Below are 26,296 nucleotides of genomic sequence, written 5' to 3' on the forward strand. Positions count from 1 at the left end.
TTACAAAAGGGGCCTAGGGAGTGGAGCACCAAGGAAAGACTTCAGTAGCAAATGAAAGAGGAAGTGTAGTAATTAACATGGGAAGCAGGATCAAGAAATTCAGTTCATTAAAGTACCATACTGAGCTGAGTATAGGATATAAATGATAAGCTTCTTTCCACTCATGAAATCGTATCAGATGTATTCATAAAAATGTGCTAAGTCACAATTGAGGTTCAGAATCCTATTGGAAAACAGGGAAAGAGACAGCAATTTTCCTTGCAGGATGTCAGGAGGTTTCTTGGAGCAGGGGAAGTTGAGATGGGTCTTTGTGGACGGGAATGAAGTCTACAGCCAGGCATGGAGAAAGGGCATCCCAGGGACCAAAGCCTTCTGTGGAGCCACTGAAGATGCAGGCTGGTTCTGGAACTATCTCTCTGTTTGAAGTAGTGGGGCCACAAGGAAGAGAACATGTTAGGGAGGGGAAGCCTGAGTACTGAGGTAGAGAAGGAAGGAACCTAGCCAGAGGCAGAGACTGACAAGGCTGGTACAGGCAGAGAATGGTGCCAACGATTAGGGAAAGAGTTGGCATGAGAGCGGGGCGGGGGTCAGCCCTGGACAGGAGGCAGGAGCGAGAGGTGTATGGATCACGAGGCTGCAGAGATCTTCCGGGAGCAAAGGAAGAACGTGGTTCATAGGCTTACGATGATTTTCTAAAGTGAGGGCATTTGAGAGATTGGAAAATATTTAGAATGTCATAAGGAGCAAAAAAGACTTAGCACATCTAATTCATCTTACATACTACTTTGTTCCACACACACAAAAAAAGATTATGGAGAGACCCTCCACCCAATACTCCCCAAAGAGCGGCATGTTAATTAAAATGCTTGGGTAAAACAGTGCAGTGAAGCTTTTAGCTGCTCCTTTGAGTTATCTGTTTGGTCAGTTTGGATTTTCACATATATGGAGTTTTCTTCAAAAAAAGTACTCTCCTGTTATCACTGAGTACACAACAGAAATAGAACCAAGCAGGGGCTCACTAAGGCTGTCTTTGCGTTTGTGCAAAGGTGATGTCAGAAGCTTTCAAAGATTCACGGTAGCCAAGAGAGAGAAGCAACCTAAGTGTCCATCAACTGATGAATGGAGAAAGAACGCATGGCATATATATACAACGGAGTACTATCCAGTCTTCAAAATGAAGGAGATTCCATCATTTGTGACAATATGGATAAACCTAAAGACATTATGTTAAGTGAAATAAGCCAGGCACAGAATGATAAATACCGGATGATCTCATTTACATGTGTAATCTAAAAATACGGACTGCATAGAAGCAGAGAATAGGGTGGTGGTTACCAGGGCTGTTGGGGTGGAGGGTGGGGGCTGAGAGAGGGCCTGGGGAAACGTTGGTCAAAGGATACAAAATTTCAGTTGAACAGGAGGAATAAATTCAAGAGAATCTATGTATAACTTGGCAATTATAGTTAATAATAATGTATACTTAAAAGTTGCTAAGTGACTAGATTTTAGGTATTCTAATTACTGAAAATATGACAAATATGTGAGGTAATGCATATGTCAATTAGCTTGATATAGCCATTTCCAATGTATACACATTCAAAACATGTTGTATACCATAAATATATACAATTGTTGTCAGCTAAAAAAAAAAAAAAAAAAAAAAAATTCGGCCCATTGCAGGTTCCCTCCCTAAGCATTCCTTTAAACAAGATAGTTCTTTACTACCCTTATTTTTATTCCTTGTCTGAGCTACAAATGGGCATTTTAAAGGTTTAGGCAGTGCTGACTGAAAAACAAACAAAGTAAAGGGGAAAGAGAGGAAGCAAAGTTAACATAGAAAGTCGGGCAACATGGTGAAACCCCATCTCTACTAAAAATACAAAAAATCAGCTGGGCGTGTTGACGTGTGCCTGTAATCCCAGCTACTTGGGAGGCTGAAGCAGGAGAATTGCTTGAACCTAGGAGGCAGAGGTTGCAGTGAACTGAGATCGTGCCACTGCACTCCATCCTGGGCAACAGAGCAAGACTCCGTCTCGGGGGTGTGGGGGAAAGAAAGTCATGCAAAAATAGATCTCTGCTCCCCCCTACCCTCATAACCCCTAAGTGTGGTTGATATGCCCAGCATTACCTGAACAATTGTTCCAGAGGATGAGGAAGCTCTGTCTTCTTCCATGTCCTTGTCATGCTTCCAAAGTGAAGACCAAGACTGAGGAGATGGCTCTGCCTTCTCATCTCCACTCTATCACAGTAATCGATTGGTTAGCAAAGGGAAGAGCTTCCCTTCCTGTCATAACCGGCGCCCTACTCACTCACCTCTTTTATACCAGACTCAACTTATCAGGCGGTGTAACCACAGCCCTTTACTGCAGCCCTCCCCCATTTTTTTAATCTGTATTTTTTGCTAACTATATCATGTTTACAAATGTAGCTGCTCTTCCTAAAGCCTAGAACATACTTTTAAAAGTAGGGGCTCGGCTCATATCACACAAAGGAAATCTTTAAAACGGTGCTTTTAGGAACTTAATCTGCTTTGATCAATGTAACGTTAAATGGTATCTTTGAGGCCAGGTACTGTGACTCACACACGTAATCCCAGCACTTTGGGAGGCTGAAGTGCAAGGATCACCTGAGGCCAGGAGTTGGAGGTTGCAGTGAGCACCACTACACTCTAGCTTGGGCAACAGAGTGAGATGCTGTCTCTAAATAAATATTTAAAAATACATAACAGTTAGAAAAATTAAAATGCTATCTTTAAAATTACAGCCTCAAGGGTGTAAGAAAAAATGTTCAACATCACTAAACACCAGGGAAATGCAAATTAAAACCACAGTGAGATACTACTTTATACCTGTTAGAATGGCTTATATCAAAAAGATAAAAAAATAACAAGTGGTCATGAGGATGTGGAGAAAATAGAACCCCTGAATACTGTCGGTGGGAATGTAAATTGGTACAGTATCGAGGTTCCTCAAAAAATTAAAAATAGAACCAGCAATCCCACTACTGAGTATATATCCAAAGGAAAAAACTCAGTATGTCAAAGAAACATCTGCACTCCCATGTTCAATGCAGCACTGTTCACAACCACCAAGATACAGAATTAACCTAAGTGTCCACCAACAAAAGAACGGATAAAGAAAATGTGGTTATATATACATAGTGAAATACTATTTGGCCTTAAAAAATAAGGAAATTCTGTCATTTGCAACAACATGGGTAAATTTAGAGGATCTTCTGTTAAATGAAATAATCCAGGCACAGAAGGACACATAGCACATCATCTCCCTTCTATGTGGAATGTAAAAAAAAAAAAAAAAAAAAACTCATAGAAGCAGAGAATAAAACAATGGTTACCAGCGACCAGGGATTACAAAAATGTTTGTCAACGGGCATTAAAAAAAGGGCACAGGAGGAATAAGTTCAAGGGATCTTTTGTATATCATGGTGACTATAGTTAATATATGTTTGAAAATCACAGAGAGTGTAGATTTTAAGTGTTCTCACTATCAAAAAAAAATGGTATGTGAGGTAATGTGTATGTTAATTAGCTCAATTTAGCCATTCCACAATGCATATATACATATACTGTATCAAAACATCATACATATCATAAATATATATAATTTTTTTTTGAGACCGAGTTTTGCTCTTGTCACTCAGGCTGGAGTGCAATGGCATCATCTTGGCTCACTGCAACCTCTGCCTCCTGGGTTCAAGTGATTCTCCTGCCTCAGCCTCCCGAGTAGGGGGAACTGTAGGCGCGTGCCACCACACCCGGCAAATTTTTTTGAATGTATACAATTTTTACTTGTCAATTTTTTTTTTTTTTTTAAATCACAGCTTGATGAACATGTACTTTTTTGCTGCTGTCAAAGACAACACTATAAACATCAGCTCAGAAGCAAATACACGTCTCAAACTAACATCGTACTGAAGTTACTCTTTCTGGTCCCTGGTCCCTCCATTATTCTCTGCCATGAAGGGGTATAAGTTGTCTGATGGTCACAGAGCACAGTAAAGTTTAACTCTTCCTTGTCACAGTTCCACCATGTCCTAGTGACACACTCTAGGATAAGAGGTCTGTTTTGTGTGACAGTGGAGCTACTTAATTAACCATCTATAAAATGAGCCCAAAAAGTGTCTGGTGGTTACGTGCGAGTCACAAAAACTGTAAGTTGCTTCAATTTTCTTCCTTTTGTCATAAGACCCATTGCAACTTATTTTTTTCAAGTATGAAATGGAAACTGATGTCAGAAAAGACAACTGAAAATGTCTCTTTCAGCCAGTTATAATTAAGTAGTACAAATTCTTAGTTTGAGTTGCTAACACAACTCTCTGTGTCATTGGAAATGCTGTTTTAGACCAAAAGAGTAATTGAAATGTGGAAAAATACAGTTCTAAAAACGAGACCAGGAGTGCCAAACAAACAGCGTGCTCTCAAAACTTCAGAGAAAGTCCTCAGAAATCAGGTTACTACAGAGAACTTCTTCACCTTCTCCCATATGCCAGCGAGAGTGCCTGAATTACATTCATCTCACTCTTACATGGTGAAGTAGGTTTCCATACACTTAAACATTAATAACGTAAGAGAACTACTTCAATCATACTTTTAAAATATCAACATTAATTTAAAAAATTCCTGGCCGGGCGCGGTGGCTCAAGCCTGTAATCCCAGCACTTTGGGAGGCCGAGACGGGCGGATCACGAGGTCAGGAGATCGAGACCATCCTGGCTAACACAATGAAACCCCGTCTCCACTAAAAATACAAAAAAATTAGCCGGGCGTGGTGGCGGCGCCTGTAGTCCCAGCTACTCGGGAGGCTGAGGCAGGAGAATGGCGGGAACCCGGGAGGCGGAGCTTGCAGTGAGCTGAGATCCGGCCACTGCACACTCCAGCCTGGGCGACAGAGCGAGACTCCGTCTCCCAAAAAAAAAAAAAAAAAAAAATTCTTATGTTTCCATTCACTTTAAGATCTTTTCATTGACTTCTTTTAGAGGCCTGGCTCTAACAAACTTTAACAAGAAAATCATTTCCCTTACTTCGCTCTTTACGGAACTTTCTTCCACCTCTTCCTCGACTGCTGCCAGGTAAGACATGGAGCCTCTTCTGTTCAACTGAAAGGCACAGCACAAGAATACCTGCAGTCTGCTTGCCAGTCAACATCACCAAGATCCCTGTCCGGCTGCATTTTTTGTAGGTAATTTTTTATTCACTATATTGAAGATGCCCACCCCCACAAGGAGGCTCTGTCTCCTGCTCCATTCAGCTCCTCCAGCCGGATATCCCAAGTCAGTCAAACCTTAGGTCTTGACATTTTCATGGCCCCCTGTGGCCCCTCATCAAACAATTAAAGAATGTGATTCATTGATGTGAATGCAGAGAAGACTTAGGCACTGGGCCCTTCTTAAGTCTGCAAAGGGCTGACTTTTCCATACGAAGATACTTCAAAGGGAGGCTAGATCGATCTGCCTGTGAAATTTTATAAGCGTGTCCTAAAGTAATTCAGGCGTTAAGAATTCTGGGTGGAGTCCAGAACAGGCACACCCTGAGGATTTATATTCACTAGTAAACAACTTCAGGTTGAGTATTTCCACTTCTAAAAATTCCTTTACTACAAGCCATAGATATAGATGCCACAGGTCATTCAGGTGGAAAACACTATCCATTAATGCTCTTGTGGAGTGTGGGGCCAGCATTAACCTCAAGTCATACCCACCTTCCGCTCAGAAGCATCTCTCTCCGCCACTCCACCCTCCTCTGATGCTACAGCTGGCAGCCTCTCTCTTTCTACTTCCTGTTCTTGCTTCAAATGCTGGTGAAGGTTTAGTACGGTGGCTTTCAGGTCCACCAACAGGTCTTCTTTTTTTTGGTTCAAACTCAGAATCTGTTTTTCCATATCTTCGATTTCTCCCTGTGTAGAAAGAGTGTTTGCATAGGTTTGAGAAGTCTGAGGCCTCTGCGGGCCCAGAACAGCCTGCTTCCTTTGGTACAAGGGCTGAAGATTTTTCTCTGCTGTTTGGTTTACAAAGCCAGAAGCTAGTCTCTGGTACAGTATAGCTCCTTTCCATCCTGGCTGCATTTCCAAAAGTCCTGTGTAGGGTTTATAAGCTATAGGATGCCTCAGCCTTACCAGAAACCTTGTGAATCAAATCCCTGGGGGTTAAGCCAAAGCGTGGAAACTTGTAACATGCTCCACAGATGACTGTGGTGTGCGGCCAGGGTTGGGAGCTACTGCTCCAGTGGCTAGCTACAGGACTGAGAGAACCAGGATCCACAGGGGAGGGCCCAGGAGTCTGCACACTAACTAACACCACACAAGTGCCTTATGCATACTTCCCATTGTGTCCCAAAGCATATTAAAAATGCATGTCCCCAGGAGACATGTTCCCATGTCTCTCCAGGAAATTCTTAAGCAGATTAACATTTGGGAACCACTGAGAGAAAATGAAGATAGAAATCTCATTCTTTTATTATCATCTCTGAAGACTTCTTTGGTATTACTAAATTCATTTTTTTTAAAGCACAGTCTATTCTGCTCAATCATTTACTTTTCTACAGTAAAATCTTCCTACTAAATAAGAATAAATAAACAAATAAGGGTACCATGTAGTATAACTTATTATGGGAATGATGGACAGATGATCCCAACCTTCATAATGTTACTTTTTTAACATTTGTATTATTGACATGTGCAAATAAAATTTCTTGCCGGGCGCGGTGGCTCAAGCCTGTAATCCCAGCACTTTGGGAGGCCGAGGTGGGTGGATCACAAGGTCAGGAGATCGAGACCACAGTGAAACCCCGTCTCTACTAAAAATACAAAAATTAGCCGGGCACGGTGGCGGGCGCCTGTAGTCCCAGCTACTCAGGAGGCTGAGGCAGGAGAATGGCGGGAACCCGGGAGGCGGAGCTTGCAGTGAGCCGAGATCGCGCCACTGCACTCCAGCCTGGGCAACAGCGTGAGACTCCGTCTCAAAAAAAAAAAAAAAAAAAAAAAAAAAATTTCTTATACATGGCAGATATGCAGATGCCCAGTGTCTGTCTGAGATGATTATAGGATTATAGATTCTTAGATCTGGAAGAAATAGCAGGTGACAAATACACTAACATCCTCCTCTCTAGCACCTCTGAGAGATGTCATTCAATTTGCCTGAGGTCCTGAAGTGAGTGCTGCATCAGAAGCAGTCTGCTCCTTTTTAGAAAACCTTCATGTGTTTGAAATTTGTTCCTAATATATTCCTTAAACCCCTATTCTTTCCTCCTTCTTTCTTCCTTTCTTGCTGTTGGTTCATCCACCCACCCATCCTACGGATAGTCACAGAAGCATTAATTTTCTTACAGAACAGAGAAACGTAATCTGTCTCCACCTGCAAGACAGAGTTCTAAAGGCCAGAGAAGGAAGGTGATTTGTCCAATGCTGCAGCCAGCACACAGCAGAGCATAGGCCTGGGCTTTCTCCTGGCTCTACCGCACACATTCCTATGCCAATACCCCTATTTTGTCTGAAGTCAAAATTTCTGTGATTGCTTTTGGGAAATAACAATGGTTTGACTTAAATCTCAGTTGGCTGTATTTTGTGTTCCATTTTCAATAAACACTAAACTTTAGAGGTACACTGCCTCCCGACAAGAGCGATACTATAGCCACTAGAATAACAGAAACAGAGTAGAGGCACAGTCCTACATGGAGCAGCTGCTCTCAAGGCAGCATCTGCAGACCCCTGGCCACACTCCATAAGGTCCAGATCATTTTCATTACACTAAAATGCTATTTGCCTTTTATACTGTGCTGACATTTGCACTGATGGCATAAAAGCAATGGTGGGGAAAACTACTGGCACCTTATATGAATCAAGGCATGCACGCCAAGTATTTTAGTTATTACCGGGTTCTTCACTTTGATGTATTTATAGTAAAAAAATTTCCATTTTCCTTAAGAATGCCCTTGATAAAAATATGTGTCTTAGTTTATTTGTGCTGCCATAACAGAATATCTGTGATTGGGTAATTTATAAAGAACAGAAATTTATTTCTCACAGTTCTGGAGACTGGGAAGTCCAGGATCAAAGTACTGGGGGGTTTGGTGTCTGGTGAGGGCTGTTCTCTGTTTCCAAGATGGTGCATTGAACACTACATCTTCCTGAAGGGAGGTTTGTCATGTTCTCACATGGCACAAAGCAGAAGGACAAAAATGGGTGAATTCCCTCCCTCAAGCCCTTTTCTGAGGGCACCTAATCCCATTCATGAGGGAGGAGCCCTCATGACTCAATCACCTCCCAATGGCCACACCTCCCGATACTGCTGTGTTGGTGATCAAGTTTCAACATGAATAAAAATGTTGGGGGGGGGGCAACATTTTTTGGGAGGACAAAAACATTCAAACCGCAGCAGTATATATTTTCACTATTCTTTGTGAAAAAACGGAAAGTATGCATATGGCACTTCTGCTGCATATGAAGGGCTAATGGTTGAGAAAAAGCACTTATGCTACTGTTTGAGTTGTAAGCTGAACTATCCTTTTTATTCACAGAACACTATTTTTACTTAAAAAAAAAAAGCCACCTGATAAACTGTATTGCTGTCCTTAAATACTAAAAGATTTTTTTCTGAAGAGATAGGTGTTAATATTAACAAGTACGATTCAAAGAAATATTGACTCTTGAAATGTGTCAACATTTGGAAGATCTGCACAACTCAGTTAATCAGGATTTTCCAAGTGATTGAGTGTGATGTTATAAAATCATGCATTGTTAGAAGATCCATTCGAAGTACAAAGTAGACCAGTAAATTTTAATGTAAGAACGTATAAAGTTCATTGACATGGGTTCAGATTCCATTTACAATTAATATGTAATTTGCACTCGTTGGGTTTTAGTAGAGTTTCAAAGAAAAATGTCCACAATTATTCAAAAGGACTATTAAAATATCCCTCCATCTTCCAAGTGCATGTCTTTGAGAGGCTGTATTGTCTTCGTATACTTAAAACAAAACTACATGCCTCAACAGATCAAATGCAGAAACATAAGAATCTGCCTATTAGGTGGGTGCCAAAGTAATCATGGTTTTTGTCATTACTTTCAATGGCAAAACCGGAATTACTTTTGCACTGACCTAATATTAAACCAGATATTAAAGAGATTACAAATACATAAAACAATGTCCCTCTTCTCATTACTATTTGTTTTAGAAAATATAACTACTTAAAAAAATGTTATTTCTACTCCAGCCTGGGTAACACAGTGAGACCTCATCTCTAAAAAAAAAATAAGAATAATAAAAATAGTTATTCCTATTAAAATATAGTGGGTTTATTATTGTTGCTTAAAAACTAAATGAATGTTTTTACATTTCTGAGTTTTAATTTCGTTATCAATGGATATAATTCATATAAACAAAAGCTCTTTGGGATCCATGATTTTTTAGCATAAGGGGAAATCTAATATTTTTACAATATTGAGTCTTTATTACTAATTGGGAATTATTGATCCACCATTTAACAGCTGTGTCATCTTGTACTCTCCTGTACTTCACTGTAGATGTCAAATCACTTGCCCCAGGTCTCACAGCTGGCAAGTAGTGTTACCTTCCTTTGAGTACCATATTAATTGCTTGTCTGCATCAATTTGATGGCAAGAAAAAAAGCAGCTCTCTATTACTCCTACCATACAATCAGGTTTTTTTTTGTTGTTGTTGTTTATGGAAACGTTACTTCAAAAACAAAGACTGAAAAAACCTAGCAATAGGTTATCATGCAAACCATTGTAACTGAATCTACATGACACTGTTAATTCTGACATATGGCAATATGTTAGTATGGCAATACTGCTTAGAATATGGAATTCTTTATTACAATAGTATTCAGGGTCTTCACTGCTGAAGCCCAGCCTGCCCACACTGCCTGACTCTATCTCAGAAAGTCAGGTGGTCCAAATATCCTGTATGTTATATCAGGTTCTTTGGTACTAGAGCAAATTCAGATCAAAACGCATCAAGCTGAGGCCAAGGGCACTTAAAAAGCCCTCCATTAAAGGAGATGTGGCAGCCCTGGCTCAGTTTCTGGGGTTAGGGCTGCCCAGGCTACAAACGGATAAGGCTTCTCTTGATTAAACATCAGGGGCTACAATTTTATCACTTTTTAGTAATGATAATTATATAATCATCTATTTTATGAAATAGGGATGGAAAGTAAACACACACAGAAATACCTTCAATTGTTACAGAGAAATAGGAACTTACACTGTACCACTAGAAAGGCGTCTAGACACCAAAGCCTTAGTAAGTATTAAATAAATGGACGGATGGACAAATGAAACATACCTTTATGAATGAAAGAAACATACCTGTAGTTGTGGCAGCTTGGCAGCTTGGTCTGGTGACATATGTTCAAGGGAGAATTGAGCTGAATAATTATTTAAGATCTGTTTCAAATTTTCTATTTCTTCATCACATTCATTGGTCTGTTTTATGACTACCTATAAAATAACCCCCACAAAAAAGAATATTTGTCATAATCTAAGCAGATTAATGGACTATTTTCATTGTTTAGCTCCACAGAAGTTTTAATCACTCACGGCAAATATGCACCCATTGAGATTTCAATAGGACGTGGTAGCCTAAACAGAGAGAAGAATGTTTGCAAAGCTGACACCTGATCTTCTTGCTCTACTAGATGCCAGAGCACCTTGGGCAGTGCTTAAAGTACAAGTCTCACTGGACACACCTTTGCTCTTAAGTATTTCCAGTCCAGTGCGTTTATTCTGGAAAGCATTTTATGGCATGTTAACATAAAGTTGCTAACTTTTGAGAATTTACTGACAAGTCACATATACCATTTTAATACATATTCCATGGCGGGGGGGGGGGGGGGCAGGCTTTCCGCATAGAAAGGTGACATAACTGATTCAGACAGAACAGAGCATGTGATGTCAGTGATGATGGGTTTTCCCGGTCCAGACTCATCTTCACCTGGTACCCCTTGGGATCAGTGATGTGTATTTTATGAGTAAGAGGCTGAGGGTTCAAGAACATTCTGAATTTGCAGAATAAGGCAAAACTAACCAGAACAATACCTGGCATCTAGTGTTAGGGGGGCAGCAAAGCTCCGACCTATCTGGGGACTAAATAGTATGATTAAGTATGATGAAAAACAAAGAAACAGACTTCAAAAGAAAAACTAGATACTTCTTTGGTATGCTACATAGTGAAGCAAAATGCCTTTTAAAACTACAAAGTTTCTAGCCAACACGGAATTCTTCCTTGTATTTTCTTTAATATTTAACCATAATTTTAGCTGTAGGCTGGAAATGAATAACTATGTTCACTGTGCACATCTGCTCCCCAGCCCTCAATAATGAACTACATCCTGTTACTCCCCACAAAAGTAATTTGTCTTATTTTCTACAACGAGGGCACTTACAACATCTAAAGTAGAAATCAAAGGAAATGTACCATATTCTAATGATTGTCATCACCACTGTCTTCCTTAGCTTTGAAATATCTGAGGGGACATCTGATTGCCACCAGCACAATGAGATGGAAAATTTGAGCAGCACAGTTTGATACCTAACTTGGCACAAAATAGAAGTTCCTCTTCTATTTCACCCTTTTCATCTGTGAAGAAGCCACTTGAAAGCATAGTTAGGACTGTGGCTTTCTTCTTCTGACCAGGAGACCAATAAAGCACAAGAGGATGAAAATAATAGATCAAATTATATATTTTTTTCTTCTCTTTATATTATTACAAGATAGTACACTGAGTGCTAGATCTTCTTTCTCTCTGTGGGTGTTATAGAATGACATCATTGACCAGTAGCCAGACCAGAGAAACTGAGTTAAGACTCAAACCAGAGAGTATAGTCTCCTCAAACCTTAGGAGAACAGAGTGGCCACCAAAATGTACATGAAATTTAACAGGGATTAAGACACAGTCATTTTTCTTCTTATAAACAGAAGGCCGTCATGAAAAATGAAAAATAACCCCTACAGTGACCCATCTAATCAGGAAAGGCAGCACGCAGGAGGTCGACGGAGAGGGCTGGAAGTCAGTGCAGACTTTCTACAACTTTCTCTTCTTGTGGGAATTCCTTGATCTAGGAATACAAACTAAAGATTATTCCTAACTAATGATGATTCCTGATGGAGACTAGTGATTTAACAAAACCCAACCACCACCACCACAATACAAAACCCCTCTGGGAAGAAGATGAAAAATATCAGCCCTCAATATGCAGAAATGACACCAGGAGTTTAGAAACTCAAATTCTTGCTCCATGTGTACATACATTAACCTCTACACAAGTGAACTCTGTGGTCTTTCAGCAGGTCACTTAGCCCTGGTGCCGATTTCCTTATCTGTAAAAAGAAAGATGATAAAGTACCTACTCTGCCTACATCACATGCTTGGTAACGAGAAAGTCAATAGGAGAGTGACTGAGATGAATAAAGAGATTACTATGGTGATGATTACTTTACAGATCTGTTGGCCTCAGGGGCTGCAAATGCCTTGTTCAGGTATGACTCTCTTCCCACAGAATTTTGCCCATGTAGGTCTTTAACAACTGTGGAATGAAATTAAATAGACCGTAATTATGTTTTAATGTCTTCAACCAGAACAAGGATAAGAAGCCAGAAAAATAACCTTAGCTCCATTTGAGCATGAAGATATGCTTTTATATTAAATGCTACCTCCTATAATAACAGGATAATAATAAATTTCAATTAGAGGTGAAAAACCAAACCAGCTTTTGGTGAACATTCTCATCCAGTAAGTTGGCTGTCATCAGAAACTGCTTACCTTTAATAACTCATTTTGTTCTTGAGTCACATTTTCCAATAGTTTTATATCTTGTAAAAGCTGATTTGTCCGCTGAAACACAGGGAGAGGTTTCATTCCTGTCTGCGGCAACCTCAGTTCCTCTTGGTAAGACACTATCTCAGCAATGGTTTTCTTCATGGGACGTATATTTTCAAGTATGACCTTAATTATATAAGGGGAGCATGTTACAGAAATGAAAAGACAATGGCCACTGTTAAATTTAATTATTTGCAATTAAAATACGGTATAGTTTTTATAGTTTCCATTTTTAAAACTATTTCATAGCTCAGATTGAAAAGAACTATTATATCACTTGTGATCCGGGAGTTGAAAGTCTCAGGAAAGAATAACTGGGGCAAGAGTAACCTACCAATACTCAATTACGCATTTGGACAACTTTTTCTTCCTTTTCTCCCTCCACTTTCTGTGTAGAACTGGTGTTCTGCTGTGTGTATTGTCACTAGGCAGTGAGCAATGTAAGGGCAGGTACTGCCTCTCACTTTTGTAGCAACTACACCTAGCACAGGGCTTCCCGTATAGTGGGCCCTCAAAAATGCTTATTGACTTGAACAGAACTGTCCTGCATGAGTCCCAGGAGTATAATTATATTTTGCTTTAATAACATCTGATCCACAGGAATCTGGATTTATGTAACCAATACATTAGAAGAGATTACTCACTGTACTAAGTCATATTTCATATAATATCATTTCATTTAATCCTTACAACCCCTTGAGAGGTAAGTATCCTAACCTCCATTTCACAGGTGAGGAAATTGGGTTCACAGAAGTTAGAAGATCCAGGTAAGCTTAGTGTGTTAAGAGGCAGAGCTGGGAACAGAATCCAGGCCTCCCTGGTCCTCAACCACATGCTCTCAATGACTAGGCTGAGCAGGGGATCAACATTTGCCTGCTGTTTAGTCATGTCCCAGCTCCTCTGTCAGGGGCTCTATTTACATTACAATTGGCCAACGTAATCACCTCAGTACCAGTGCACAGATATGAAAGACAATCCAAAAACCATTAATTACTCAAAGTCATGCAGTGAGCAGTCTAGCTGGGGCTGGAACCCAGTTCAGCCTGAATTAGGTGCTCAAGCCTTTGAGTTTGATTTAAACGAAAAAATAACCTATAGGAAAATTATCTTTACATAGGTGGTACTACAACTATGATTTAAAAATACAGTTATAGTTATTCCCATCAATTTCCCAACCTTATTTTGCTATTACTCTGGTAAGACTAAATGCTTTTTAAAATCACATTATATTCTATTTTGAAAAAGACATAATAAGTATCATAAGAAAATACTTTAAATAATAATCTATGCTTACCTCCCCATGTTTAAGATGTTCTTCAGGTGAAAAATCAAATATTTCTTTTGATAATAGGATAGTTTTGATTTTTGAAACTTTTTTTTCCATTGATTTTACTTCAGATTCAATAGCAACCACATCCTAGAATTTCAGAACACACTGATGCAATATATATTGTATATTAATCATCTATAAAACACAGTTTATTGGCATTAATTCTATTCTCTTATTTAACCAAATAATGTCTGCCATCTATACCTCTTAAAAACTAACCACGCACTATAGATAAATAATGTTCACCATTTTCTTTCCTTTTTTTCTTTTTTCTTTTTTTTTGAGACAGAGTTTCACTCTTGTCACCCAGGCTGGAGTGCAATGTCGCGATCTCTGCTCACTGCAACCTCCGCCTCCCAGGTTCAAGCCATTCTCCTGCCTCAGCCTCCTGAATAGCTATGGGTTACAGGCGCGTGCCACCATGCCCAGTTAATTTTTATATTTTTAGTAGAGACGGGGTTTCACCATGTTGGTGAGTTGGAGGCCAGGCTGGTCTCCAACTCCCAACCACAGGTGATCCACCTGCCTCAGCCTCCCAAAGTGCTAGGATTACAGATGTGAGCACTGCACCCGGCCAGTGTTCACCACTTCCAATATAAATGTTAATCTATTAATAGCACACCACAATACAAAGCATTGCTTATATACCTTCTGGACTAAAGCTCATAATATGGCCAATTTTAAATTACTCATACTATGAGATCGAAGATCATACATATTGAAATCAATTTTTTTTTTAACTCTTCAGATTTATCTTTGGAATATATTTAAAGACTTGAAAACAGGTAGGCGTGACATTCTAAAAACTCCCACCACCTTAAGTAAAATGATAAAGTCACCCTTGGAAAACGAACACACAGGAGCTAGAAAAGGGTCAGGACTTTTTCACTAACCCCCTAATAAACTGTTGCCAAGTGGAGTGTCACTGAGTTATTTTATAACCTACTCAGATTAAGTTAAACAATGGATCATTTGTCCAGTGGTTATTCTCTCATCAGTATCAACATCCAGAACCTGGCCAAGAACCTTCAAGTGAAATGCTGCAAAAATAAGTAAAGTATGCTGCAAAACCTACACACTGAAGTCCACACAACCATAAGAGAGCCTAAGGCCTTTAGAGTTCAATGCAGATCTACTGTGCCAATAAGGAATGGTTAATAATGAAGGAGATTTAAAAATGACATAAAAAAAGACAGGGTATCAAATTATAGCAGTCTAGAGCTATTCAATATAGGAACCAATAAATATTTTATCTTATTTTATTTTTGAGAGGGAGTTTTGCTCTTTTTGCCCAGGCTAGGGCGCAAGGGCATGATCTCGGCTCTCTGCAACCTCCGCCTCCTGAGTTCAAGTGATTCTCCTGTCTCAGCCTCCCGAGTAGCTGGGATTACAGGCGCCTGCCACCACACTCGGCTAATTTTGTTTTTTTGTTTGTTTATTTTTTGAGACGGAGTCTCGCTCTGTCGCCCAGGCTGGAGTGCAGTGGAGCAATCTCAGCTCACTGCAAGCTCCGCCTCCCGGGTTCACGCCATCCTCTTGACTCAGTCTCCCAAGTAGCTGGGACTACAGGCACCCGCCACCACGCCCAGCTAATTTTTTGTATTCTTAGTAGAGACGGGATTTCACTGTGTTAGCTAGGATGGTCTTGATCTCCTGACCTCGTGATCTGCCCTCCTCGGCCTCCCAAAGTGCTGGGATTACAGGCGTGAGCCACTGCGCCCGGCCTAATTTTGTACTTTTAGTAGTGACGGGGTTTCGTCATGTTGGCCAGGCAGGTCTCGAACTCCTGACCTCAGGTGATCTGTCCACCTCGGCCTGCCAAAGTGCTGGGATTACAGGCGTGAGCCATTGCGCCTGGCCAGGGACCAACAAAACTTCATAAGAAAATGAAGCAGTATGTACAATAGCTGTTTATAGTGATATCTCCAAATTATGAGAAAAAGTTAAATTACATGGACATTATTCTGTGTACCTACTATTTAAGAAGGTATATAGAATTATACAATGTATTTTAGGGTAATTTTCATCAAAAATTATAGAAGCATTTAAAAATTTTGAAATGAGCTTCAGTAACCAAAAATAATTACTTTAACAGTTATTATTCCCCGAAGACACATGAGTGTGGCCTAGGGAATGTAACTGAGTAACAAAGGTAAATCATGAAGAACTGTAATTGCCTCTACCATGTGACTCTCTCTTTAAATAAATGCTTCAGATGTTTCAAGCAAAAATAAAAATCCAGAGGCTGGCAAATAACAACCCCTCAATAAATATTTGCTGTTGGTAAATAAAGACTTGGGACTACCTGTTTTACACTTGTTTTTAATTCCTTTTTGTGGAGAATGGGGTCTTACTGTAGTGCCCAGGCAGGTCTCAAGCTCTCGTGCTCACGCTATCCTCCCGCCTCTGCCTCCCTAAGTGCTGGGATTACAGGCATGAGCCACCATGCCGGGCACCGCGCCCGGCCAGAACTATCTCTGAATTCCCTCTTTCCTATCCAGCACTTAAAAATCAGTAGTATTTCTCTTTGACAAAGAGAAAACACTGAGCTTATTTTATCAGGATTCTTTACTCTTTAAAAAACAGACCACTTCTGGATTGCAAATGGGGAGATGCTTTTTGTTATAGTTACACGTTACACTACAGGTTGCAAAGTAAAGTAAAATGTAATTCCACAAATGAGAACACACATGACATTTTACCAGATCAACGTGTCTTCACATTGATTAGCTGTATAGTGCTTGGTTAGTAGTATAACTCTTACTTATTTATTTGACACAGTCCTGCTCTGTCACCCAGGCTGGAGTGCAGTGGCGCAATCTTGGCTCACTGTAACCTCTGCCTCTCAGGTTCAAGCGATTCTCCTGCCTCAGCCTTCCAAGTAGCTGGGATTACAGGTGTGCACCACGATACCCAGTTAATTTGTGTATTTTTAGTAGAGATGGGGTTTCACTATGTTGGCCAGGCTTATCTTGAACTCCTGACCTCAAGTGATCCATCCGCCTTGGCCTCCCAAAGTGCTGGGATTATAGGCGCGAGCCACCATTGCACAGCCTCTAATTTAATCCTGAATGAAATATAAATAAAGAATAAGAAATCATATCTTTATGGTGCAAACTTACATCAGCCATTCGCTGAATCTGTGGAAGGCTTTCCATTATTTTTTGTTGTAATGCTGTTACTTGATTACTTAACTCTTGTACAGATTGTGTTAATTCATCTGTTTCAAAAATTATTGACAGGTCTTCTAGATCCATAAAGATTGAATGTAAAAGATTGTGCTTCTGTTCTGAATCTTCCAAAGCCATCTAGATAAACACAGAATGGGAAAAAGAGAGGCATCAAGATCCTGATATAAGTTGATTAAAATTTAAACCAGAGAAAATTGACAGTTGTCTCAACATTTTAAATTCCTACTCATTTCTAGTTCAATAATGAAAACATAACACCCTCTATTGTCAATGACAGTAAAAGACTTCAGAGTATCTACCTGTATATTGTAATATAATAAGAAACATACATATTTGGTCTTCGTCCACTTCTAAAACCTTTAGAATCCTTTAATAATAGGGGTGAGAGAAGTGTCTTTTATTATACATAATAAGCCCTTTCATACATGTAATAACTTTCAAATTTAAGACATCAAAATAGCTCAGCCACCTAATGAAAATGTTCAGCTTGATAATGTACTTTTCAGGTAATTCCACAAAAAATAACTGATAGGAGAAAGAACATTCACTTAAGCAACTAGAATTTTAATCATAAGTCACTAAAACTAAGTGGGTTATTCAGAATTTTATATTAATCTTATTCAAAATCCTTATAGGAGAAAACGTTTAGGAAAACAAAACTTAAAACTAATGCTTTTTTTTTGTTTTTTACCAATTATCATTGACAACAGCATCAAAAATAATAAAATACTTAGGAATAAATTTAACAATATACATGCAAGAAATGTATACTGGGCCAGGTGCGGTGGCTCATGCCTGTAATCCCAACACTTTGGGAGGCGGAGATGGGTGGATCACCTGAGTTCAGGAATTCGAGACTAGCCTGGCCAACATGGCGAAACCCTGTCTCTACCAAAAATACAAAAATTAGGCCGGGTGCGGTGGCTCAAGCCTGTAATCCCAGCACTTTGGGAAGCCGAGACGGGCGGATCACGAGGTCAGGAGACGAGACCATCCTGGCTAACACGGTGAAACCCCGTCTCTACTAAAAAATACAAAAAACTAGCCGGGTGAGGTGGCGGGCGCCTGTAGTCCCAGCTACTCGGGAGGCTGAGGCAGGAGAATGGCGTGAACCCGGGAGGCGGAGCTTGCAGTGAGCTGAGATCCGGCCACAGCACTCCAGCCTGGGTGACAGAGCAAGACTCCATCTCAAAAAGAAAAAAAACAAAAAAACAAAAATTAGCCAGGTGCGGTGGCGGGAGCCTGTAATCCTAGCTACTCAGGAGGCTGAGGCAGGAGAATCGCTTGAACCCAGGAGGTGGAGGTTGCAGTGAGCCATTATCGCACCACTGCACTCCAGGCTGGGCGACAGAGAGAGACACCATCTCAAAAAAAAAAAAAAAAGGAGGACCTGCATACTGAAAATTACAAAACATTGTTCAGAGAAATTAAACCCCAAAAGAGATAAAGAGATATCACGTTCCTGGACTGAATAGTTACTATGGTTGAGATGTTAATTATCTTCCAAATTGATTTACAAATTTAATGCAATCCCACTCAAAATTCCCACAGACCTTTATTTAGAAATTAACAAGTGTATTCTAAGACTTATATAGAAATACAAAGGCCTTGATTTAGCCAAAACAAATCTGAAAAAGAAGGACAAAGTTGTAGAATTGATGCTACCTGATTTCAAGACTTACTGTAGTAAGTAGCTATAGTAATGAAGACTGTCATATTAGTGAAAAGTATAGACATACAAATCAATTGAACAGAAGGGAGCGCCCAGAAATAAACACACATGTGTAAGGTCAATTGATTTCCAATAAAGTGCCAAAGTAATTTAATGGTGATTCTGATCAATAAATGATGCAGAAACAATTGGATATCTCCATGGAAAAAAAGAACTTTGATCCTTCAATCACACCGTATGCAACAAAAAACATGAGATAAATCATAGATCTAACAGTAAGAGTTAAAACTATCAAGTTACAGGAAGAAAACACAGGAGGAAATCTTTGCAACCCTGGGTTAGGTAAGGATTTCTTAGAATGCAGCACAAAAGAATAATCCACGAAAGAAAATATTGATACATTGGACCTCATCAAATTAGTAACATTTGCTCTTTGAAAGACAGTGTTCAAAGAATGAAAAGACAAGCCACAGACTGGAAGAAAATATTTGTAAATGACATATATGTCAAAAGAATGGTTCAGAATATTTTACAAAAAACTTACAACTCAACAAGAAGACAAAACAATGCAATTTTTTTAATGGGCAAAAAAAAAAAAATTGAACAGATACTTTACAAAGGAAGTGTACAAATGACCAATAAAGACATAAATAAATGCTCAAAATTGTTAGTCATTACAGAAATGCCATTTAAACCACAATGAATTACCACTGCAAGTCACTAAAATGGCTAAAATTTAAAAGGCAGACAATATTAAGTACTGTTGAAAATATGAAGCAATTAGAACTCATGTTGCTGGTGGGAATGAAAAATGATATAGCCATTTTGGAAAACAATTTCTCAGTTTATTATTTATTTAAACACATCGTAAAAGTCAGAGATCCTACTTTTAGGTATTTATTCTTTGAAATAAAATGAAAACATTTGTCTACACAAAGATTTATATATAAATGTTCACAGCAGTTTTGCTCATAATAGCCTATGGTAGCAGCCTCTAAGGTAGCCCTGAATGACCCCTACCTCCTGGTATTCATACCCTTATATCAGCTTCCTTGAATGCAGGCCAGACTTACTAATTTAATTCTAATAAAATATGGCAGAACTGATGAGATGTCACTTCCAAGGTTAGATTACAAAGACTGAGGCCCAGCCTGGGCAACAAAGTGAGACCTTATCTACAAAAATTTAAAAATTAGCCGGGCATGGTTGTGTGCGCCTGTAGTCCCAGCCACCTGGGAGGCTAAGGTGGGAGGAACATTTGAACTCAGAAGGTGGAGGTTGCAGTGAGCCGACATTGTGCCACTGCACTCCAGCCTGGGTGACAGAGCAAGACCCTGTCTCTAAAATTTAAAAAAAAAAAAAAGGTGGCTTCTGTCTTGAGAGCTCTCTCTCACTCTCTTGGAAATTGTTTATGCCGAGGGAAGCCAGCTGCCATGGTGTGAGGCAGACTCCTGGAGGAGCTCACGTGTCTGTGAGTAGAAGCAGATCTTCTGAGGCCTGTCAACAGCCATGGGAATGAGCCTGGAAGCGGATCCCACCTCCTCCCTCATGCAAATTGAGCCTTCAGATGAGTCTGCAGCCTTTGCCAACACCTTGACGGCATTCTCATGAGAGAACCTGAGCCAGAGATACTTAGCTAAGCCATGCCGGTGGACTCCTGACTCACTGTGATAGTAACAGTTTGCGGTTTCAAGCTGCTAACTTTTGGAGTAATTTGTTAGACAACAACAGCGAATACATAGCTCAAAACTGGAAACAACCCAAATATCTATTAACTGGTAGATAAACAAACTACTTAATTCCAAATTTATTTCCAAAACTGGAACACTACTTGGCAATCAAAGAATTAACTATGCATTAAGTGTAACAACCTGGATGAATCTCAAAAGCATTATGTGAATTGAAACAAGTGAGACACGAAAGACTACACACTGTTTGATTCCCTCTACATGATATTCTAGAAAAGGCAAAACTATAGTAATAAGAAACTGTGAGTGGTTACCTAGGGTTGAAGATGGGTGAAAAGGAATTGACTGCAAAGAGGCAGGAGGAAACGTCTTGGGAGATGGAGATGTTCCTTATATTGATGGCGGTGGTGGTTATACAACTGCACTTTTATCAAAACTCACCTAACTGCATACTTAAAATAGGTGTATTGATATTTTTACTAATATGTAAATTATACCTCAATAAAGTTGATTTAAAAAACAGGCCAGGTGCGGTGGCTCACGCCTGTAATCCCAGCACTTTGGGAGGTCGAGGCGGGCAGATCAGCTGAGGTCAGGAGTTCAAGACCAGCCTGGCCAACATAGTGAAATCCCGTCTCTACTAAAAATACAAAATAAGGTGAGTGTGGTGGCATGCACCTGTAATCTCAGCTACTGGGGAAGCTGAGGCAGGAGAATTACTGGAACCTGGGGGGCGGAGGTTGTGGAGAGCCGAGATCGCACCATTGCACTCCAGCCTGGGCAAAAAGAGTGAAACTCCATCTCAAAAAAGAAAAAAATAATAATTTTCTATTTTTATAATGACAATTTATGAATTTATGTTTCAGTGATTCTTACAACAGTAGTATTTATGGAATTATCTTTAGGTTACAAAGACTTGTTTTAACAAACACAATCCAGGTAGAAGGGTACAATTAAAACAAACATTTAAAGCCTAGTTGAGAGTTCTGACACCTCTTTAAAAGTGAATTTAAAAATACCTGAATATGCTAGAAAATGGAAAAGGGCACCCTAAAAGTAGAATTATTGGACAAACGAGGATTTCACATAGTTTTATTTGGGACTTACTTCCCAGGGGGAGATTAGGACACATCAGGGCACACAGAAATAAACTCGCACCTTCCCTTGTCCCTACTTCCTTTACTCAGTTCTAGCTCAGAAAGAAAGTCTAGCAATTTAAAATGTCCTGGAGTTTGAGAGATGCTTTCACATTTTTACATTGGTATCAGTAGAAGGTAGCAAAATCCCAGCTGCTTTTGCCTGAGCTCACTTTTGTACAGTTTGTTTTTTTAACTCATAATAAGCATTTGAAGGGAAAAAAAAAAGCATCATTCCTCTCTTTTGTCTTGGTACAGTCCTCAAAAATAGTGACTCAGGGAGGTGATAAAAAGTTTAAAAATGACAAACTTTGGGGATGTGGAAAGTTAATCCAAGTGGGGAAAGGCAAAAAAATCATGAGCAAGGGGAAGAAAAGGAAAAAAAAATGGGTAGAAATGCAGCATCTTTACAATTGTTACCATAAAAAAAAAAACGCCAACAATTCTCAAACTTCAGGGAGGTCTGAGGTCAGCAGCTCACTTAGGAACACACTGTGCCATTCTAAAGATAGAAAAAGGAGCTGAATCACCTTTGAGGTCTGATTCTGTAAACACTGTTACCAAATAAGCTTTTCTCTAAGGGATTCCTTCTCATGGCAGAATAAAAGAAGGAAAACACACCTGTGCAATGCAACTTCCCTAATACTCAGCATCCAGAAGATGTTTTGCAGCCGAGGCCTCAAGTAGGAAAACACTTTCATTTGTTTTGTCTTTGTAAGCCAGCATAGACACATGGGGCACATGTGGAGTACCAGCAAGGACAGGAAATTTGGAATCATGGTGTGTTAGAAGTGGAAGGAACCATGGATTCATGTTCTATTGCTGTGTAACTAATTACCACAAACTTAATGGCTTAAAACACAAAAAAGTTATCTTGTAGTGTTCAGGGGTAAGGAGTCCAGGTAGAGCTGAGGTGAGTCCTCTGTACGGGGAGCCACAAGGATGCAGTCCGGTGCCATCTGGAGCTTGGGGTTCTCTTTCAAGATCATTCAGGTTGTTGGCAAAATCCAGCTGTAGGACTGGGCTCCCTGTTTCCTAGCTGGCTCTCACTGACTCTCAGCTTCTAGAAAGAGCCTTTGGGCCCTAGCTCCATGGCCCTCTGACAATATAGCCACTTTCTCAAGGAGAATCTCACTACACTCTGCTACAGGCTGAGTAACCCTTATCTGAAATGCTTGAGACCAGAAGCGTTTCGGATTTTGGACTTCTTCAAATTTTGGAATATAAGTATTATACTTACCGGTGGAGCATTCCAAATAAAAAAATCCCATATAAGAGAGTCTTATAATCATGTTAATCAAGTATTTATGGGAGTGACTACTCCATTACCTTAGTCATATAACGTAACCTAGTCAATGAAGTGACTTTCCCATCGTATTCATATTCCTGCCCACATTCAAGTATTATTCTTTCAACTATTCTTTCAGGTCATATATACCAGAGGATGGGAATATTGGGGGGCATCTTAGAATTCTAACAACCAAAACCATTAGCACTATCCTGTGCACATTCTTATTTCATGGGGAGAAACTGAGGTCCATAGAAGATAAACGAAATTATCAAAAAAGTCGTAAAGTAGTTATCAGGACAGTAAGAGCTGAATCCTGCTCTCCAAAATCTGTGTCTAGTGCTTGCCACTCTCTCAAGCTTCCTTCTGCCACTGACACGGTTAGTGGTAAGATTGTATTTCAGGAAAGGAGGAAAAAAGCACCAGGACGATCAGGTAAGCCATGAATCCTTATGTAGATGCTATGAGCAGCAGAAAACCTGGAAGAACACTTACCTGCAGAGTGCTAGCATGGTGACTCAGTGTCCTTGAAGAGTCATAGTCAGCAGGATTGGCCAGCAAATGACTGGTATTTTCTATCCAAGCCTCAGTGCTCTTCAGAAGGTCATTATATTCCTCCATCTTAACTGTGGCCTGAGAAAGAGATGCAGGACCAAATTTGGTCACATGCCTTTTACTGGAGCCAAATGACTCCTCGATGAAGAGTCAGTTGCTGTTAGTCAGGGGTGTGTCAGGCCTTGCAGATGTCTGCTCCTCATGGCTGGGGCCACTTGTTCACCTGCTCTAGGTTATTATACTTCTGACTTTTAAGATTAACTCTGACCATAGAAAGGATTTAAGCGGTTCTACTCCAATATCATGGGCCTCAGCAAAGTTCTGGGTTAGCTTTGCAACTATTCTGGTTCCCATTTTAGGCTTCATTTTAAAAACTGGGCTGTACTTTGTCCTCCTGTTCAAGACCTTGCCCTACAGTTCTTCTAAGACTAGGATGCTGCCTCACTCTTGTTAAATCACAAACACAACTCAGCCAACCACAGCTCCTGTTTGGAAGGAGGGTAGAGAGGGTATCCTGTACCTGAATGACAGTCTTTCTCATTGTTGTCTCCCTCACTAGACTCTGGAGATCACCTGTCCTAAATTCCCATTACTGGTCTTTATCCACCTGTAGGGGAGCCTGGACTTCCCAACAGTTTGCCTGGCTCTTGCTGTGGTCAACTTTCGGATTCTTGGTTCTATCTGCCCAATCAGACTTTCTGCCTGCACTAGCATTGAAATCTGTCTCCTCAGTGCCCACGCGAGCCTACCATGGCCCCAGCTTCAAGTCCAAAACTGATAATTCAAGAGAAATTGGCTGTTTCTGAATATATTGTTTTGCTTTAACACTATCTCAATACCACCACATGATATGAAGCTATTATGAGTCACAGCCATACCTTATTCAACTGTGAGGTTTTAGACTCTGCTCTCTGTGATACTTGCTGATACTGCTGGAAAGGAATCATCAAGTTATCCATCCATTCTTGAGCCTGTCCTGGGTCCTGTTCAACGATGTCCTGAACTTCAGAATCCAGCTCATTTAGTTTGGAATGCCATAGATCTAACTCATCCCACATTTTCTGGAGAAGGAAATCGTAAGTCAACTTGAATGAAGAGGTCATAGTTTATGGAGGCAATGCCTGGTTTTCACACAGTATTTACATTTATAAATGCTACTAAAACACCACAGAAACAACATCACAAGAATAGCTGTTAATTTATATCCAGCAATTTGTTATCTAAACTGAAAAACACTTTTCCTGAGCTCTCCCAACTGTAACAGTATTCATTTCACTACAAATTAGCTGTAGGGGAACAGAAAGACCTGGACATTTCTAGAGATGACCGACAAGGGCAATACAGCCCTCATCTCTCAAGAGTGACGAGCAAAACATTCTGTTTAAAAAGGGCTTGGGGAAATACTTGAACCTATTTACACCAGTTCATACACACGCACGTGCATGCACGCACACACACACTCAATCTAGAAAATAATGTTAAGTGAAAAAATAAAACAAAGAAAAATATCTGGGCTGGGTGCAGTGGCTCATGCAATTTTGGAGGCCAAGATGTGTGGACTGCTTGAGCCCAGGAGTTCGAGACCAGCCTGAACAAAACAGGGAGGCCCTGTCTCTACAAAAAACATGAAAAATTAGCCAGGTGTGGTGGCGCACACCTGCCGTCTCAGCTGCTTGGGAGACTGAGGTGGGAGGATTGATTGAGCCAGGGAGGTCAAGGCTGAAGTGAGTTTTGATCACACCACTGCTCTCCAGCTTGGGTGACAGGGTAAGACCCTATCTCAAAAATTTAAAAAAAGAAAACTATCTGCCAACTTGGGATGAATGCAGAGGCAGAGAGCTCTAGAAACATGATTAGGAGCAACTGCTTTTGACTCAAGAAACCAATAGGTTGGATTCAAATCTGAACTTCACTGGGCAGAGGAAAATTTCAAAGCTAAAATATTCAATTCTTAATGTTTGCTTAAAAACATTTTTTTCCCCTATCTTGAGGACTATATCTAACTTGTTAAATTAGGTTCCTCTGCTTAAGATTTGTCCAATAGTGAGCCATATTCTGACCTATTTTAAAAGCCCCAAATTATTAAAATATTTCCTTAAGATACAGATTAAAACAAGAATCCTTTCCCTATACTGTAGTTTGCTTGCAAATTAAGAAGTAGAATAGTGTTTATGTACAGTTTTACCTAAGATTTTATTTTATAAGACATTTTACAAGGGAAATACATTTGGAATTTTTATTTTTATTTAACCTTGGCAGTCTAAAAAAGAGCTTTAATATTTTTCATATTCTATTGAATGATTTTTAATATCAGTATCCCCAAGATAAGATCCTTACTTTCCTTTACTTGTGAAAATCACAGGCTCTCAGAAGTTTGGGTATATGCCCACCATGGAAAAACAGAATTTTTTTTTGAGAGAGTCTCACTCTGTCACCCACACTGGAATTCAGTGACGTGATCTCGGCTCACTGCAACCTCCGTCTCCTGGGTTCAAGGGATTTTCATGCCTCAGTCTCCTGAGTAGCTAGAATTGCAGTCTTGTGCCACCACGCCCAGCTAAGTTCTGTATTTTTAGTAGAGACAGG

At 40.0% G+C, this 26,296-nt stretch overlaps 1 protein-coding gene across 1 annotated transcript in view; it reads right to left on the reverse strand.

Annotated features, from left to right (window-relative positions):
- SYNE2 (spectrin repeat containing nuclear envelope protein 2) overlaps window positions 1-26,296 on the reverse strand; it is a 377,154-nt gene that overhangs the window by 123,392 nt on the left and 227,466 nt on the right. The window contains 9 exon segments of the mRNA XM_050797880.1: window positions 2,129-2,239; window positions 5,041-5,115; window positions 5,718-5,912; window positions 10,341-10,472; window positions 12,794-12,976; window positions 14,145-14,267; window positions 17,303-17,488; window positions 23,651-23,788; window positions 24,589-24,771. Coding sequence (XP_050653837.1) covers window positions 2,129-2,239; window positions 5,041-5,115; window positions 5,718-5,912; window positions 10,341-10,472; window positions 12,794-12,976; window positions 14,145-14,267; window positions 17,303-17,488; window positions 23,651-23,788; window positions 24,589-24,771 — 1,326 coding nt within the window.

The sequence above is a fragment of the Macaca thibetana genome, chromosome 7, assembly GCF_024542745.1.
Source record: "Macaca thibetana thibetana isolate TM-01 chromosome 7, ASM2454274v1, whole genome shotgun sequence".
Classification (NCBI taxonomy): Eukaryota; Metazoa; Chordata; class Mammalia; order Primates; family Cercopithecidae; genus Macaca; species Macaca thibetana.